This window comes from Tachypleus tridentatus, chromosome 6, assembly GCF_004210375.1.
Source record: "Tachypleus tridentatus isolate NWPU-2018 chromosome 6, ASM421037v1, whole genome shotgun sequence".
Taxonomy (NCBI): domain Eukaryota; kingdom Metazoa; phylum Arthropoda; class Merostomata; order Xiphosura; family Limulidae; genus Tachypleus; species Tachypleus tridentatus.
In genome coordinates this window covers 27,274,344-27,294,901 of record NC_134830.1, presented here as the reverse complement: position 1 = coordinate 27,294,901, position 20,558 = coordinate 27,274,344, and the positions used below count along the sequence as shown (strand labels likewise).

Sequence of the window (20,558 nt, the reverse complement as noted above, 5' to 3'; positions counted from 1 at the left end):
TGCTAAATATTAATGCTTCCCGGTTGTAATTTTCAACTTCCACCTACCTTTTCAATGGCTTCTATTCTCAGTTGTACTCTGTCACTTATGGTACATTAGCTGAAAGCTTGTTTAGGTATTTTATACAGTTTAAACAGATATTAATTTTAAATATAATAAAAACATAGTTTGAATAATGCTGAACAGTAAAGTTTTACAGAAATAAATGTTTATTATGTTTTTTTATTTATTTTTCTAACTTTAAGCTATTTTCAACGAAACTAGTCTGATAGCTTTTGACACAAACTACTATAATCAAAAATCAGTATCATGACAAAACATTATGTAATAAAAAGTCGTTTTTCATTACATCACAGCGTTCTAATCTCTAATTATTTTTAAGAACTAATTTTACCAAAGATCAACGTACAGCTTTCAGAAAGTCTATGTATTATGGAAACTTTCTCTTCTTCAAAGCACAGTTACACAAACAAAACTGGGACTTATCAGTCGCTGCAAAAACAGAATATTTATGTGACTTCAACAATCAGTTCTGAACTCCTTTCACTGAGCGTGTGTGATAACAATGCTTTTACAATCATAGGATCCGTTTTGAAGCCATTACAGAAATCAGTACAACTTATCTTTCCGTCTCGGTCCTAGAAAAACGAAACAGTTATTCAAACTAAGCGCTACAATGATTACAAGGAAAACGTAAAAGTTATATTATACTTATTTAAAACATCCAACATTAAGGGGTTCGTTTTTAAGTGGTATAACCTTTCATATATACTTGTATTTAAATGTATACTTTATTTCTAGGTTCGGTTAGTTCTAACAATTTTTCCACAATATGATTAATATTATAATAATATAATTGTAAAAACTAGCTGAATAATACACATATGGCTAAATTATATACTATGTACTACCTCTTTGAAACTTCAATTTCTTAGTTTAAATACTTGTTTTTGTTGTTCTTTTGTATAAGTTCCATAACATTATGTTTGGTCTCTGATGTGTCAATTTACATATTATGAGAACTATTTTCATCCAAATAAAAAACAAAACAACAAAATGGTTTCAAAAACCAAAAACATCAAAAAAAGAAAACTAAGTTTTGACCTTTAACTTGCCACGTTTATTGTAGTTACATTTTGGTATATAAAACTAATTGTTAGCTCTTACTCTTTAAAGCCGTTTGAAGAAACTAATATAAAGTGTAGAACTTCTAGCAGATATTATGCATAAAACCCAATTTTCTCGTTAATAATCTGAAAAAATTAATCACCTTATCTAATTTAACTAACAACTGGTTCACTCGTTCGTCTGGTGCATTTCTACCACGAGCAGAGGCATGAAACCTTCCGTGTAACTGATAGATGGCAGTTATGACGTCAATCATTTCGTAACGGCTAACATAACCATCGTTGTCAATATCGTATAGCTTGAAAGCCCCTGGTGACAAATAAATAAAATTAAACAAATATGGTTTCTTAAATCGTACCTCATAAAAAAACCTTCAGGAAAATAAGTGAGCAATGGAAAAGTTTCCTTACAGAGTGCTATAAAAGCTTTGATTTTATTACATTACATGATATAGTGCTTCATACATGTTAAGGTTTTCTAAACTTCTAGACTTTTTAAATGATATTCGTTTCCAACAAAATAATCATTGAATTAGAATGTATAATTATATAATAGTACCTTCATTTTGTGTTCGAAATGTAACAACTAGTTATTTTTCATAATAATTCATAATAGCTGTTTTATTTACAGGAAATATTATGTAGCATTGATGGCTCTGTCATAAGTGTGAGGACTTATAACGTTAGAATTCGGAGTTCCAACTCCGCAGCGAGTAAGCAAACATAGCTTATTGTCTACTTTTGCACTCCAACATAAGCAAATTTATTGCAAACAAATGTAAAGCTAGAATGAAAGAAATTGGAATGCTCGCCAGTCATATTAGAAGGTTTCAATAATGGTAATTTTAAAAGGTTTGTTGTAAAGCAGTTATTATAAGACTGCGTTTAATAAAGTAAGTAGAAAGCAGAGAGGCCAAAATAATCCATTAATTTCTTTAACGAAACTATTAAGTTTCTTTGAATATTGAATATCTTTAATCATTAAAATGTCATTACGTTTTAAATTCATAGTTCATTAGTTGTATATTCAAAACTATTGTAAAATATTGTTGCAGAAACTGTCTGTTAAATACATAAGATTAACATTGATATATGTGTAATATTTTTAATAAACTGAATATATATTAAAATATATATTGCACTAAAATACTCACATTTTAATTTGTCATCGACAGAACCGTGTGTTGTTACAGCAATGGCAGTAATGAATTCCTTAAACGTGACGACACCATCCTTAATAGAATGAAGACAAAATGAGCCCTATCTTTGTTACATCCTTATTACAATGAAAACAAAATGAAACCTATCTTTGTTACATCCTTAATAGAATGAAAACAAAATGAACCCTATTTTTGTTACATCCTTAATACAATGAAAACAAAATGAACCCTATCTTTGTTACATCCTTAATAGAATAAAAACAAAATGAACCCTATCTTTGTTACATCCTTAACACAATGAAAACAAAATGAACCCTATCTTTGTTACATCCTTAACAGAATGAAAACAAAATAAACCCTATCTTTGTTACATCCTTAATACAATGAAAACAAAATGAACCCTATCTTTGTTACATCCTTAATAGAATAAAAACAAAATGAACCATATCTTTGTTACATCCTTAACACAATGAAAACAAAATGAACCCTATCTTTGTTACATCCTTAATACAATGAAAACAAAATGAACCCTATCTTTGTTACATCCTTAATACAATGAAAACAAAATGAACCCTATCTTTGTTACATCCTTAATAGAATAAAAACAAAATGAACCCTATCTTTGTTACATCCTTAACACAATGAAAACAAAATGAACCCTATCTTTGTTACATCCTTAATAGAATGAAAACAAAATGAACCCTATCTTTGTTACATCCTTAATACAATGAAAACAAAATGAACCCCATCTTTGTTACATCCTTAACACAATGAAAACAAAATGAACCCTATCTTTGTTACATCCTTAATAGAATGAAAACAAAATGAACCCTATCTTTGTTACATCCTTAATACAATGAAAACAAAATGAACCCTATCTTTGTTACATCCTTAATAGAATAAAAACAAAATGAACCCTATCTTTGTTACATCCTTAACACAATAAAAACAAAATGAACCCTATCTTTGTTACATCCTTAATACAATGAAAACAAAATGAACCCCATCTTTGTTACATCCTCAATACAATGAAAACAAAATGAACCCTATCTTTGTTACATCCTTAATAGAATAAAAACAAAATGAACCCTATCTTCGTTACATTTTTAACACAATGAAAACAAAATGAACTCTATCTTTGTTACATCCTTAATACAATGAAAACAAAATGAACCCTATCTTTGCTACATCCTTAATACAATAAAAACAAAATGAACCTTATCCTTGTTATATCCTTAATACAATGAAAACAAAATGAACCCTATCTTTGTTACATCCTTAATAGAATAAAAACAAAATGAACCCTATCTTCGTTACATTCTTAACACAATGAAAACAAAATGAACTCTATATTTGTTACATCCTTAATACAATGAAAACAAAATGAACCCTATCTTTGTTACATCCTTAATACAATAAAAACAAAATGAACCTTATCCTTGTTATATCCTTAATACAATGAAAACAAAATGAATCCTATCTTTGTTACATCCTTAATAGAATAAAAACAAAATGAACCCTATCTTTGTTAAATCTTTAATAGAATAAAAACAAAATGAACCCTATCTTTGTTATATGTAGGTTTCCAATTTGGAATATAAATTAAAAGATAAAAATAATTATTTCTAGGTTAGCATTATAGCTATATTACTTAAAGTAAAAAGTTTAAACTCAAGTTATTCCACTACGGCAATAAAAGTGTGAAGTCAACATTATAAATATATCCGTAAAAAGCTGTTTCATAAATTTGTTTTTGAGTGTTAAAAACAACATACAGTATGTGTTCTTTATATAGTGGTGTCTGTTGATAGTTTCAACAGACAACCACATAAAATATGCACTTCACAGATAATGAAACAGAAAGATAAAAGGTAGAAATTGAATGTCTTAAAATGTATGGAAAGTGTATAGAAAGTGTCCTTTAAAAATTAAAAATTCCTCGACCTTCGATGAAGTGAAAGGCATATATAGAATTGTATATAATTTTTTGGAACGAGTCATTGTTATATAACCTTCACCTGTTTATTTAGATTCGAAACATATATAAGAAAAGTGAATTATGCAACTCGGTGTGATTTACTATGAAATAGGATACAATGAATTCCTTCATATGTTATATTTGCATTTTTTTTTTAAATTTCCTTTCAAGCAACCAAGGATTAATGTCAATGTATGTTTTAAAATTCCATTACGCACTTTGAAACATTTATTATAAATGAGATGAGTTGTCTAAAGTTAGATGGCATTGTGCAGGCTTTCAGCCATTATTTAGACGTGAGGAAACGTGTGTCATATTTCACTAATTTTTAAACAGGAAGAATGGTTTGTTGTTTTGTGTTAGAGAAAGGGAACGTACATTGATGTAATCAATGTAAGATATTATTTAAGCAAAACATCACTATAATTCTAATTAAAGATGAAAGAAATTTTTAAAATGATGATGAATTAGTTATATATATATGTATATATTTAATAATTTTTCACTTCAACTGAAAGAAATCGTTTTCATTAAACCAGAAATATTTAGATAAATAAAGATACTTAAAGGTACTTACAAAATCAGATTTTCTAGGACATAACTGGAACATTACTTGGGTGTTGTAAGTTGATTTTACAATTAAACCAATAATGTACTTTTAACCGATAATCATTATGTCTGCGTATGACGCTTAAAAACATATATTTAACTAAAATACAATTTGGTTAATTAACGATAATATAAACAAGCACACACTCATGCATGCCAGTCATATTATAAGAATAATATGTCATGAATGTAGAGAATATAAAAGGTGGGAAAATCATAAAATTATAGTCTAGTCAACAGGACTTAACATAGAAGTAAGTTCCAACAATCGGGGTTTCTCAGATTTGTTCACTTGCCTTATTGGAATCAAATACGTTAAAAATATAGTCAACGAAAGGAGATGGATTTCCAGCTGGAAAAAGCTGACCATAAATTTTCCTAAACACCTGGAAAATAAAATAAAATATTCATGTTCATGTCTATAATGTTTTGCGTCCAAAATTTCTTGTACTTATAGAAACATTTATTTTCTACAAGACATTTTTCATATAATTTTTATATTTCTGGTTAAATACCGTCCATTTCATAAACCTAACATAAATGAAGTTGTAGTTGTATGCTTTCTTTAGCGTTTTTTGTTTCCGTTTTACCTCAATCATATGTGATTATAATTTGCTGAGGTCCGAAATGGCCAGGCGGTTAAGGCGCTCGACTCGTAATCCGAGGGTCACGGGTTAGAATCCCCTTCGTACCAAACATGCTCGCCCTTTTCAGCCGTGGGGGCGTTATAATGTAACGATCAATCCCACTAATCGTTGGTAAAGGAGTAACCCAAGAGTTGGAGGTGGGTGGTGATGACTAGCTGCTTTTCCTCTAGTCTTACACTGCTAAATTATGGACGGCTAGCGCAGATAGCCCTCGTGTAGCTTTGCGCGAAATTCAGAACAAACCAAACCGTTAAGCAATTTTGGTATACGGTCTACATTATCTCGCACATAACTTCAACAATAAACGGTTTTAACAATTTTCTTAACGAAACTACTTGTACAGTAATTAGAAAATTGATGGTCTGCAATAGTTGGTATACTTGGGCAAGGAAAAAGTGCGTAGTTCTTTGCTTTTCTACACATAGCTACACAATAAGCTGTTTGCGCGCTATTCCCCACGGATTCACTAAATCTAGGCTTTTAGCATTGTAAGTACCTTATCCTCCTAAATCCAAGTCAAGAGGAAATCAAAATAATCAGTAAAAATAAAAAATACGGGATCTTGCCGCTGATCCAATAGGAGACTAAGAGGTAGGCTTAACATATTATACGTAATCATTATTTAGTTAAAATAACCATTGATAATATCATGGCATTTATGTATCTTTGTTGAAACATAAAATACACTTGTATTTTTTGTTTAAAATCAAGCACAATGCTTAACACAATGGGCTGTTTTCGGAATGTTTCCGGACTTACGACGCTAGAAACCAGGTTTTAATACGATTTTATATATATCCCGAAAACCAAATGTTTAATAAAATAAAACGAAATAAAAATGTTTAATATTTTAAAACTCATTATTATTATGAATTTAAGATGAATAAAAACATACGTACACCAAAGCATAAATACGGTTTATAGTCTTTAAGGATAGTTAGCAGCTTTCAAAGTACATACATTTTTTTATAAGACCCACATTTTCTTGCGTTTCTTTGACCTTAAAGGTTTATATGTATTTCAAAATATCTGTGCGTTAAATTAGATGACATTTAAAATGTTTTTAAGCTTGTTAATAAAATAAATTTCAAAATTAAAACAAATTTCACCAGAATACCAAAATGGAAATTGTTGAAGAAAAGTTCTTCTAAAGTATGCTATATTTTTTTCATAATACAACTAGTAATGTATTTATTAATACGTAATTGGTTATTAATTGCATTTTTGCTGTGAGATTTGTTTAAATTTATTCTTAGACGTGAGGTTTTTCTTTCTTCAACACAAGAAATAAAAAAACAACATAAATAACATTACACAAATTGCAACTAAATCTAAGGCTTATGAACAGTATTTTTCTCCACTAAGTCCTGCATTATGTGTACTGTATGTAATAAATTCCTGTATATATCTTCTTCAATTTCATTTGGTTTATGAACTGTGATAAAGGTCATCTTTTGACAAATATTTTGAATTATGTGCTTGGGTAAAGACTGTACAAAACTCACGTGTTAGAAACGTAGAGTTATGACGTTAGCCTATTGAAACCACATTTTATTAATTCCTTTCTATTTATATTGTGAGGAATGGCAGTTAAGTTTGAAGGAAACTGAATACAATATCACCTGTAACAAAACCTATCTATGTGACAAATGTGAATTGATGTGAGGACTACATTATAAATTTATGAAAGACTAGAATCATTGCTCTATCTAATAATTTTAAAGTAAACTTGCAGTTTTTTGGCATCATATTCATTTTTAAAATTTTCAGAACCGTTACAGATACGTTGTCAAGAAACGTCATACGCCCTATGCGTTCTGATAAAGGTAAGTACTTAAGAACGAAAATCGATAAATCATAGCGAGTTAACATGTGGCTTTAATATTATATTGACTATCTGGGGAGAGGGAGAGATCTCTCAATTATCGCAAAGTTACCATTCAAATATTTATTATTTCCAAGTATTTCATTATGACATACCTGCAATTCAGGGTGTGTGTTTCAGGTCGTTATAAGTACTTGTAGTTCATAAGTATGCTTTTGTTCACTTCATTACATTTGTCAATAAAACTACGAACATAAACTTACCTCTTTTGTCATGTGACCATCGGGACAGTCGTGTATAAAGTCTTTATACCTGTAAATATAAAATATTCGATTTTTTCTTCTCTTTTAAATAAATTACCTACTTTTTCAACAACAATAATAACTAAATCGTTCAAAACAATTCTAAATAACTATTCTTGTACTTATGCACTGGTTATTCAAGATGAGTGTATTACGTTGGTAGTATTTTTTATTTACTAAATGAGAATACTTATCGACAATTATATACTTAATTAGGTTCAATACTTCGACTACCTGAAAGTAGCTTTGTTTCAAAACATTATGTAGGTATGATTTTCAAAAGTTGGCGGTAGGGGCTGCCGGATGGTTGCCTTCCATTTAGTTCAACGTTAAGGACGGCAGCAGATAGGATTTCGTTTGTTTTGAATTTCGCGCAAAGCCACTCGAGGGCTATCTGCGCTAGCCGTCCCTAATTTAGTAATGTGAGACTAGAGGGAAGGCAGATAATCATCTCTACTCACCGCCAACCCTTGGGCTATTCTTTTACCAACGAGTGCCTTAACCACCTGGCCATGCCGGGCCTAGTAGATAGAATTAGCAGGTTTCCCATATACAAACAAACGTTCCCCACCTGTTTACTAGTGTTTGTTGATGAGGACTGAAATTAATATTATCTATTAATAACGAAAGCTAACAGTTAATGAACAATATTTCCATAGTTGGATAAGAAATATCAGTTCATCCTCTAAAGAAAGGTGTAAATAAACTACACTAATATAATAGCGAAGAAACGCTTCTTTAGAAGTTAGAATAGCTTCCTAGAATGCAAACAAATTTGGCTATGTCTAAGCTCATTTATTTCTCTAGGGTTTAAAGCTATTAACTCTCTAACTTGTTTAGATAATAAAACTTTTAAATTGATCTTATTTTACATACATGTATATCCAACTTTACAAAGAGTTGACTCGTGGCCACTTTATAAAAAATACAAACTCTCTCAATATATACATGCATTATAAGTGTATCTAAGTTTCTATTTCATTCATGGAAATATGTTCATCTCTTAAGAAAAAGTTAAAAGTTTTCTTATAACTGTAGCTTTACTACAATAAAAATAATATTTAGATTTTGCCTACGTCGTTTGTGATGGTAGGATTCACCATCTCGTTTGATTGTTTGTTACATACTAGTGGAGGAACATTATCAGGTCATCCCTTAAGTAATGTCCAATTTTAGGTTCAGAAAAAGAGAAAGGATTTCAAACACTTTTAATGTTATTTAATCAATAATGTATGTTCCATTATTATTAATTACTTCCTGCCAACGATTCACAAGCTTCTGAATGCCACTTTATAAAATTCTTGGGGTTTGGAGGAAAAGAATGTAGAGAGGGTAGTTTTGACATCTTCATGTGTTCCAAGCTCTTTTCCATCAAGATAGTTCTGCAAATTTCAGAATGGATGATAATCAGATGGGATAAGGTCTGAAGAATAAGGAGGATGTGAAAGTTATTCACAGTCTAGCTCTTCAATTTTGCAGATGTGATCCTTGCCATATGGAACCGTGCATTATCCTTGTGTAACACAACACTTTACAATTGATCACAGCAGGCCTCTTTTATTTCAGTGCAACATTCAAGTGCTCTAACTGTTGACAATAGAAGTCTGATGTAATCGTTACATCGAGTGGCAGCAACTCAAAGTGGATCACACCAACAATATCCAACAAAACACTTAACAAGAGTTTCCTAGGGTGGAGGTCCATTTTGGGCTGTGCTTTAGCTAGTGTACCTACACCAAGTCATTGTCTGCAGCACTTAACATTTTTTATAAAATATCCATTTTTCATATCCAGTCACTAACCTGTCCAAAAAAAGGTGAGTTACGTTCACGAGAGTGTAGAGAAGTGTAAATGTCCTCTCTTGCTCTAAGGTTGGGTTTTGTCAAATCATGGAGGACTCATTTTCCAAGTTTTTACACCTTTCTACGCTGTTACAGATGACGGTGAACTGTTGAATGGGTTGAATTTAGCTTCTGTGCTAGTTCGTGAACTGTTACAGCACAACTTTCGTCACATGCAGCCAGCATTAAACTCAACAGGACGACCCGAACATGACGCATCACTTAAGCTGTTGTCACCTGAACTGAACGTGTGAAATCATCTTCGACATTTTCTTTCATTAAAAGACTCCGCACCATAAACAACCTGAATGTTTCATGTAGTTTCTGCTACACTTTATAAAACTCATAAAGCATTTTGTGGCTATTGTGCTCCTCATACACATCCATCTTCATAAGGGTTTATTTGATTAATGATTTGTAAAAGTGGAAATGGGATAGTTTCTTTTATTTTTCTTTGTGGAAGGCTTTAATGATGATGCACTTTCTGTATTAAATTTTCGGACATTGCTTAAGGGATGATCTGATACATTTAGGCAACACCTTTACACCCGATTGGTTCTGTAATAAATCCGCAGTTTTACTGACTAGTTCTGTGTTTGTCTTTAGTCTTGTTCCAGCTTTCTAAATTTAAAGCCTTGTCCTAAATTTACGTAATAAGGTTGTGATAGATACATGATTTCTTCAGATGTCTTTTAGTCGTTTTGGACATTAATATAATTATTTACGGTGAACATCCCCCGCTAGTACAGCGGTAAGTCTATGGATTTACAAAGCTAAAATTAGTGGTTCGATTCCCCTCGGTGGACTCAGCAGATAGCCCGATGTAGCTTTGCTATAAGAAATCACAAACATACAAACATCTTTACGGTGAATATACCAACGAAATTATAGGGTAGCCGAATCCACGGTCAATGGAAATAGGCATCGCAAGGCATTATATCTTTTTCAATGTGACTAACATTCATGTCAACGACTGCCTGCATTCGCTTGGCTAAGATCTCTCACGTTTGTCAGCATAACGTAAACTCTATCACACGTAACTTACTTTAAGCAACCCCATACCCAAAAATCATGAGGTCCATCCGACAGAGGCCCAGCAAGGCCAGGTAGTTTAGCGCGCTTGATTAGCAATTTGAAGGTTAGGGTTCGAATCTCCGTCACGCCAAACATGTTCATCCTTTAGCCATGGGGTGTTATAAAGTTACGGTCATTCCCACAATTCGTTGGTAGACTACAGAGTTGGTTGTGTGTGGTGATAACTAATTGCCTTCCTTCTAGTTTTTAGCTGTAATATTATGGACGGCTAGCGCAGATAACCCCTGCATATCTTTCAACAACATTCAAAACTAAATCATCCGACAGCATAGTGGAAAGACGCAACACCCATAGTCGATACTTTCAGGTCACAACAAATTAACGTTTATGATGTTCGTATATCTACCAATAAATTTTCCTCTACAGGTAACATTATTCGTTTCATCAGTGTTCAACTCGCCAAAATATTATATAACAACCCTGTCAAGCACTAGCCAACTGGTTAATGTATGCGCTTTCCAGTATTCTGTACATCAGTTACATTTTAAATCTAACTTTGCTTTTTTTAACTTGATTTCTTTAAACATTTTCTGTTAGTTTGAAGCCTAACTGTAATATGTGTATAATTTAAATGTGTGTTTCATTTATACTTAATAAATACTTGTAATTGGTGCTGCACGTATGGTTTGGTTCTTTCACTTTATTATTTAAATCGTTTAACAGGATTCTACTAACTAAATACCCAATCCTCTTTTAACTAAGTGTTGGCTTGTTCGTTCGTTCGTTTTTTGAATTTCTCACAAAGCTACTCGAGGGCTATCTGTGCTAGCCGTCCCTAATTTAGTAGTGTAAGACTAGAGGGAAGGCAGCTAGTCATCACCACCCACCGCCAACTCTTGGGCTACTTTTTTACCAACGAATAGTGGGATTGACCGTAACCTTATAACGCCCCCACGGCTGAAAGGGCGAGCATGTTTGGCGCGACGGCGATGCGAACCCGCGACCCTCAGATTACGAGTCGCACGCCTTAACACACTTGACCATGCCGGGCATGTTGGCTTGTAAGTTAAAATTACTACTTTTCCAGTTGTTCAAGGTATTTTCAAATGAATGTTCAAAGCTAAACTAATCTAAACATTTCGTTATAACGCTGACTGCTATTATTACAAACTACTATGAACGGAAGTAGCGCCCTCTGATGATAATTTCTGGTGATCACAGGTTCATATTACCCAGGGTTCTTTTGGTTTCGCAACAACTAATTATTGCTCTTTACTTAATCTTATTAATTTTAAAAAAATACACAATTTAAAGATAATTGTTTGTAAGGTGAAGAAAGTCAAGTTGAGGATAAAACGTAGTAATTCACGAGAGATAAAATGTAGCACAACGTACAGTAATTCACGAGAGACAAAATGTAGTAGAACGTAAAGTAATTCACGAGAGACAAAATGTAGTAGAACGTAAAGTAATTCACGAGAGACAAAACAAAAGGTAAATGATGTATTTTTATCCAGAAGATTAAGCATAATCATGAATAAAGTGATGAAAATATCATTTCTTATTATCCAGCGAAACACAGTCAAGGAATCAGGCTTAGCTTCCTCACTTAAGACTAAAACCGTTTTTTTTTTATTCACACTTGTATTAATTAATATTCTTTGGATTTCAAATGAAATACCTGTGAAAATGCCTAAAAGAACTTTACTTTTGGGTGCCACAGGTTCAGTGTAGCTAATGAAATTTTGTACTTAATAAAAGGTCTACTAGTAGTGTATCAAACAGGAGATGGGTCTGAGGTACCATTTTTGCATACCTACGATTTAAAATCCGTAGAACGAGGCCTGACATGGCCAGGTGGTTAAGATACTCGACTCGTAATCCGAAGGTTGTGGTTTCAAATCCCCGCCACACCAAACATGCTCGATCTTTCAGCCGTAGGGGCGTATAATGTGACGTACAATCCCACTATCCGTTAGTAAAAGAGTAGCCCAAGAGTTGGCGATGGATGGTGATGACTAGCCGTTTTCCCTCTAGTCCTACACTACTAAATTAGGGACGGCTAGCGCAGATAGCCCTCGTGTAGCTTTGCGCAAAATTAAAAATCAAACAAACTCAGTTCCATTACTTTGTCATCTTGAGCATTTTACAATCTGCAGTAAATTTCTGGTGTTGCATACAAATAAAATTTCAGACCAAACTGCTGCCTTAGGTACAACTTAGTTTAATAGTACTGCTACTGAGTGAAAAGTATGTTCTACCAGTGATTTCTGCAAACAGAAGCTAGATTTTGAATGTTATTTTTTACACCAATTCAGTTCAAAATCCCTGAATAATTAATTGGTTACTAAAAAATGTAATTAGAAACGAATGTAACCTAACATTTCTTGACACATAAAATCTCAAACTCTTTTGGACAAACTTGCTTTTAATCGAATGACGTTTCAGCTTTAAACAATTTTTTCAAATTCTTTCTTTTCGAAGTGGTTTCAATATACAAAGATTTTCGCGTGTTAGCGAAAAACTTGAGTCAGACATATTGAATTAGCTATGTTTAGTCTTATTGATAGTCGATAGAAATAGCTTTATTTGAAATAATGAGAACATATGCCTGAATAATCTGACTAAAAGAGTTCGATCAGATTACAGTTCTCTTTGCTGACGCATGTATGATATTGTGCATGCAACAAAATCCAGAGCCTCTGTTGTAAGCTTGAGGCTTTATAATGATAAAGAGTGGAGTTTGATTCCTGTGGCGAGCATAATGCAAAAGTTCACCATGTAATTTTGCTCTTTAATACAAACAAACTTTCCTAGTGCATGTTTTTAGGTTTCAATACTCGTGCTGCGCAAAGCACAAACAGTCCATTGTGTAGATTTGGGCTACACAACTTAGTGGCACAGTGGCATGTCTGCGAGCTTATACTACTAGAAAGCGGGTTTCGATATCCGTGGTGGGCAAAGGGCAGATAGCCCTTTGTGTAGCTTTGTTATTAATAGCAAACAATAAAACAACAACAATTTTGGTTAATAATAAACAAACAAACAAATAATATATTACACAAATACGTTGAATAGCCTTCGAATGGTTAAATAATTCTCGTATTTGAATGTCTTTTAATTTTAGGTTTACGAATGGAAAGAAAATCTAAAAAAAATTCATTTTGTACTATAAAAGTATATGTTGTTTTGTCATTTGGAAATTTTATTAACACAAATGAGTTACGCATCATATTTTACCTTGCTAGTCCTAGCATTTACTTCAATGAATACAGATAACTTTTGAGATGACAGAAAATTTAAGCATATTTAGATTGAACATAATTAACTAGATGCGTATGTGTTACGTTACTATGTCCAATAACATCCATATATTCTGCATGTTTAGTCTGGACCTAACACTTGAGTTTACTTAGTATTTAACTACATTCTTTAAAAATACAAATCGTTAGTTTCGAGTTAAGCCGCGTCACAAGTACATCCTGTGTTAGGTAGTACCGTCTCGCCAGTTTTATGCTAAAGCACCACATCATGATACGTCCTGTGTTGATTCGTGCAATGTTTCATATTTTACCTTTAAGCTCTACAACGAAATTCTGCAATGTTCATTTCTGATTAATAAATAAAAAAGTGATGAGATAACTTAACTGAAATCTGTGACATGTTGGTATTTATAAAACTATATGCTTGTTAAAAAAATTCACTTTAACTGGATTTAAAGTTTTGAAACATATTTTTCATTTTTTTGTTTAGAAATGTTTAGATTTTTTTCTCCAGTATATATTGTTTTACATGATTTTATTTCTCCAGCCTTGATGGACTAATGAGATCAAACTCAATCCATAAAATTACTCATAACACATAATTTATTCTCTGAACCATACAAATATTTATATTTTACTTGCTTATAATTTTTATATATTGTTTTATATGATTTTATTTCTCCAGCCTTGATGGACTAATGAGATCAAACTCAATCCATAAAATTACTCAAAACACATAATTTATTCTCTGAACCATACAAATATTTATATTCTACTTGCTTATAATTTTTATATATTGTTTTATATGATTTTATTTCTCCAGCCTTGATGGACTAATGAGATCAAACTCAATCCATAAAATTACCCATAACACATAATTTATTCTCTGAACCATATAAATATTTATATTCTACTTGCTTATAATTTTTATATATTGTTTTATATGATTTTATTTCTCCAGCCTTGATGGACTAATGAGATCAAACTCAATCTATAAAATTACTCAAAACATATAATTTATTCTCTGAACCATACAAATATTTATATTCTACTTGCTTATAATTTTTATAAGGATTTTAAATCATCTATATTTGACGCTTTGTAATACTTTTATTTAGGCCAATTTCTCGAAGCTTGTAGATAATTTTTAAAAGTTATAAAACTTACCATTTTGAAGCTGTTTGTAATTTTTATAATGATTTTAAATCTCCTAAATCTGACGCTCTGTAATACTTTTATTTAAACAAGTTACTGGAAGCTTGTGGATGATTTTTAAAAACCATAAAACTTACCATTTCTGAAGCTGTTGTGCTTTAACTGCAATAAAAAAGGACAACCAGTTTACAAAATTACATGTTTAATATCATCATATATATTAACATTTACTAACTTAATATATGCTATCTGTTATTAGACAAAAAGAGGCTATAGTGGAGAGAAATTATCTTTAAAATAATTAATTTGTTGAATTAAATTTGAGTGTTATCTACGTTAACAGCTTCTGAAACATACATTTTAAATCACATTATCAGTTTGAACGTAATAACTTGTATAATTCGGTATAATTGTAAAATATGTCAACATTAATGATAAACCCCAGAATGGAAACATTTTCAGAAATTTATTGTGAGTTATCCCTTGTTTTAAATTGTCTATGACTGTGCAACGACTATTATTGTTATGATTAACCTCTTTTCTTCTTTTTTTTTAAATTTTAGAGCTCGCCAAAGTGCGTTTAGAACCAATAAATGCTACATTTTTAAATCAGTATAAATTAACTGGTTTCCACGTAAGTTTATCAACTGTATTACAATGAAAGTAATATAAGCTAATTAATTTCTAGGTGTATCAATCGTTTTACATTGAATACAATATAAAATAACAAGTCTTCATGCAGATTTGTTAACTGTGTTACACTGAATACTACAATGCAAGTAAAAAAATCTCCATAAAATATTGTGGAGAGTTTTAAACCACAGGTCTTGCTTGAAACATAGAATGACTTATCTATTGACCTTTGTCTATTACCAAACATCTAACAACTTTAAATCTCCAAACAGTTATTAAACTTGATTTAATAATTTTGAAATAATTAGGATATATAGCAATATAATTAATGCAAGAAAGGAAAATTAATGTTTTAAAACTATTATTTTCTTGGATATGATACTTTACAAAACTACCACCTCTGGGTTCTTACATCCACCTTCGTTACTTCTATACCTCTATACTAAATACTAAACACCAGTTGATCAGTACAAAAAAGTGTACAAAAACTTACAGTTTGTAGTTGACTCCAACTCTTCTATTTCGTTCTTATTTAGTTTGCTTGTGTTTTTGCCTTTGAAAAGGAACGAAGCTGTAGTTCCCATACTGGTTAACATACCATGACTATTTAATTAATTATAATTCGTTTTTTGTTGAGATTTACGTTTTATTCAAATGAATTTCTTCTCATCTAAGAAAGGAAAGCAACACATATCCTTGGGAATGTTTGCCAGCCTAGTACTGGTACTACATTTCACAACGCCCTCTATTGTCTTCTCATAAACACTCCGTTGTCCTGGTAACGTAACTGCATAAGTGCTGTTTTGTGTAACTTTATCGTTCACATGTTTGTTAACGTATATAGTTCATGCTATTAACCCCTCTATATTTTCTGTTTTAATATTCATACTTTAGTTATTAATACATTATTTGTTTCACAACGAAGTATATTTGTTAAGCTAAACGAACCCCTTTTTGGGTGCAGTAAACAACTTGATTAATAGAATGCTAGTCAGTATGTGTTAACACTTAGGTTCTTTCTGTGTGTTTCCTTATAACAAAACCACATTGGGCTATCTGCCCACCGAGGGGAATCGAACCCCTGATTTTAGCGTTTTAACTCCGTATACTTGCCACTGTACTAGCGGGGAGCAATTATTTTCGTCGTTTCTTATTGAAAAAAAACAAAAAAACATGATATGTTTCACAAGAACACAAAAGGTTGGTTGGTTGTTCGGCGTTTTGTGGCGCAAAGCAACCAGTCAACCTTTGTGTTCTTGTGAAACAAACAACCATCAACCTTTCAATTAAGTGAAACACATGTTTTTTCAACAAAAAAGTGATGTACCACATTTTTGTTTTCAATCTACGATATTCGATATTTGATAATAACTAAATTTTGAAAAAAACAAAACACAAAAATAAGGTCCAGCACTCACACCAATCTTATCAAGATGTTTTGTGGGTTAGTTAGTGACTTACGGTACGTAAATCCTCTAGCCCACTTCTTTTCTGAGCTATACGCTTATCATATCTGGCTTTGAGAGTGTATACCTTAGATTACTAATGGAATATCTGTATTATAACGAGTAATAATGTTATTCTAAGCCTATTCTCAGAATGCCTTTTTTTTTTTTTTTGTGGAAGCCATATTATGAGTTGTGTTAAAGAAATTGATTCAGCTGAACTGTTACGGATAACTTCTACCGAGAACAGGTCTGTGTTTGAAATTGTTACACAACATCTGAACAGAATGGTCTGAAAGGAACCAAAATACTTACGATATTTTGAAAATGGTTGCCGTTACCGGGTGCTGTTTCCGCAATTTTACTTTTCACATGTTTTTATATTGTTCTCTTAATATCAAGATCGTTTGAAGTGAATATAAATGTCATTATTTGATGATTGTGTTGTTTATTTATTTGTTATTTAATACTAAGTAACTTACACATTTCATTCTTGGTCATATAGAGGAGATTGGATTACTGTCTAATATCGAAACTCTTCGTCTAGGCTTAGGTTTAGGCCTATGAGTAACGTAACCTTAGGCCTGTAAGACGTGAGGTAAATTTTTGAGACTTATTTTGGGGGAAAAAAAAAACAGTCTTCAACACCGGAAAATACGGTATATATGTAATTATGTAGAAAACTGTCAAAATGTTGTCAAGGTGGTTGTCGACAGCAAGTTAAATTATCTTCCCAGATAAGTACTCTCAGTAGCTATATGGTATTTTAACCACCATAACTAACTCTCCAAGTAACTTCTACTTAGATATGCCAATTATACAGCTATGCAACTATTATCTCATTACAAACATGGTGAAAATGTTTAGAGGTCCAACAAGAAAATTATATACAAATATTTTTAGCCCTGTCAAAAATGTTAGAATCATTCAATAAAAATGTTTTAAATGTTTGCCTTGTGATTATACCAATCACATGAAAATATTCATCCTATAACTTAGCAAACATGTTAAAATGTTCATTGTGTAAATCTGTCACGTATATTACAATATTCACCATATGAATTTGATAAACAAGCTAGAATATTCAACATGTAACTGTTCTAACTATATTCAAAGATTTACAATCTAATACTACATGACTAAAATATCCATAATGAAGCACTGCTGAACGACTTAAAATATTCAACAGTAATTCGGCTATGTAATACTTAATACATTGGATAACTCACATAAGTATTCTCTGGACAGCTGCAAACATTCAGAGCTAAAATCATCTATAGAATTAGTGATCAGTTATATTCATTATTTATTTATTCTTCGAATTTAGAGTAAGTAAAAATGTAATAAGTTTCTCTTAGTTATGAAATAATGCATTGACATCTGCATAAATTTATCTTCAACCAATGTCGTCGTATAATGACACTCAGTAAATGTTATTTATCAATTCTATGTCCGAGTTTTGTGTAGTAAAATTATTGTAAGTCGTTTTCAATTCTGTATTATTGCTATAGAGAACTTTCCATAGAGAAAGACCTCGGCAATATATTATTGTAATGTCAAAAGTTATCTCCAAGTGCTTTTTAAAATACTGAACACTAGTATTAACCATATTTTAGTACTGTTTATAACCTAAAGAAAACGTAGAATGATTCTGTCTTGGGGTTGGCGGTGAGTGCTGATAACTATCTTCTTTCTTTTCTGTGTACCAGTTCAACATTTAGTATTGTTAGACAAAGATAGCCCTTATGTAGTTTTGCTCTGCCAGAAATTGGGAAACAAACAAAAATATTCCCAAGTATATTGAAAATTAATCTTAATAATTGTTTATTTCTGTCGAAGTAAGAAAACTAATGTTGATTACCTGTTAATGTATTCGTTATCTTTGACGTGAAATTTGACGTTATATGATACATAAGCTAGAAACAGATAAAAAATTCCAGAGTTTAGGCATAGGGTCTTCTAAAATATGAATAACACATAACGTTGAAATAGATAAACAATTAAAAATCAACAATTAAAATCATTTTTAATTCAGGTTGATCTATGGACTCTGAAATGCTAACCCTACATGTTTCAACATTTCCTACGTCATCATCAGACGCATTTATTATATCTATTCGTTAGCTAAGTCATGTCACCTGTGTGAAGATTTACTATTTCTGCGGGATTCTCAGAGGAGGCACTGCCACGTTTTTACACAAAATGCTCTTCGCCAGACTTTTCTCTTTTCAATAATTCATAATATTTTTAAAACTCTATTATTTCTAATTGGTTGTGTCAATACTTCCTTTGTTTTTTTCTATATACTATCTTATGCTGTGTTTTTGTACATGGTCTGCTAATGTTAAAATTCACTTCTTTCTTTTTTTATGCATCAGTTACGTTGTGCTACATGATATTTCAAATTAAGTTTTGTCTGCACGTAATACACACTTCCACGTTCACATACAATTTTATAAATTCCACCTTTTAACCTTCAACTGTTCCAAGCTCAAGCAATCGTGATGATAACACATTAAAGGCCGAAGCGTTTAGAGTCCACGTTTTAGAGACCTGAATTAAAATGTTTTTAACTGTGCATCAGATGTAATGTTACGTGTTATTTATTATTTTAACATTATACACAAGTGCCAAGTAAACAGTATCTATAGCATCTCCTTAATTAGGAAATGTTGCTTGTTCGTTTGTAATTAAGTATAAAGACACACAATAGGCTATCTACGATCTGCCTAGCACGGGTTTCGGAATCTGGTTTCTGACGTTCTAAGCCCACAGATATTTCGCTGTGCCACTGGGGTACAGAAGTAGAGTAATCAGTCGGCGACATTCGCTGCCTAAAAATCTATTCTTACAGAATGAAGGGATCAGTGTTTGTTTTTGTATAACTCGTCTAAGTTGAAAATACGAAATGTATTCAGCAACATATTGCGGGGTCTAACATTGAGCCTTTTAACCCACAATCCATCATGTTAATCCCTAGGACACATAGGTCCATATTTTTTACAATTGTATTTTTAAATACTGTTTTTTTTACATTGGTTGATCGTAAAAGCGATGCGAATAACAAAATATGATAGTTATAGTTTGAGGTTATGAGTACTTTTAATGTTTATTCAACACATTTTTGATGTTATGATATTTATACCTAGAGTTATTCATCGCTTTTTTTTGGTGTTACGATATCTTACGAGTTTATGAGTCGGTTCTCACGTTTATGATACTATGATATCTTTCGCTGGTTATCCATTACTTTGCTGTTGTACTATGATAACTTACGTTTTTAAAAATTTGATATATTTTGAAGATTATTGAGCACTTATTTCTTTATTTCAATCAATACATTTCCTCCGAATTTAGTACAATTATGAAATTTTCTCATTCTTTTAACTATTGTAGTTAGTTAATAGCTCCACACTTTTGTGCACGTAATAATCCACACGGTCTGTGAAAAAGGAAAAACAAAAATCTAATGTTTGGTTTGAATTTCGCGCAAAGCTACGCGAGGGCTATCTGCGCTAGCCGGCCCTAATTTAGCAGT

At 31.7% G+C, this 20,558-nt stretch overlaps 1 protein-coding gene across 1 annotated transcript; it reads right to left on the bottom strand.

The window, feature by feature from the left end:
• Positions 1-357: 357 nt before the first annotated feature.
• LOC143254510 (neuronal calcium sensor 1-like) lies at positions 358-16,232 on the bottom strand. The gene is made up of 7 exons (XM_076509685.1): positions 16,069-16,232; positions 15,080-15,104; positions 7,610-7,658; positions 5,171-5,260; positions 2,282-2,360; positions 1,271-1,437; positions 358-638 (listed from the first exon to the last, which is right to left on the bottom strand). The coding sequence occupies exons 1-7, from the start codon at positions 16,169-16,171 to the stop codon at positions 510-512; spliced, it is 642 nt and encodes a 213-aa protein (XP_076365800.1). The 5' UTR covers positions 16,172-16,232; the 3' UTR covers positions 358-509.
• Between the last annotated feature and the right edge of the window lie 4,326 nt (positions 16,233-20,558).

What these genes read in the sequence shown, in the direction of transcription:
- LOC143254510 (XM_076509685.1), bottom strand. Translation starts at nt 16,171, where the DNA reads ATGTTAACCAGTATGGGAACTACAGCTTCGTTCCTTTTCAAAGGCAAA. An exon ending in ATGGTCACATGACAAAAGAG is followed by an intron (nt 5,261 to 7,609) that starts GTAAGTTTATGT and finishes TTTATTTTCCAG; the next exon opens with GTGTTTAGGAAAATTTATGG. An exon ending in ACGTATTTGATTCCAATAAG is followed by an intron (nt 2,361 to 5,170) that starts GCAAGTGAACAA and finishes CATTCTATTAAG; the next exon opens with GATGGTGTCGTCACGTTTAA.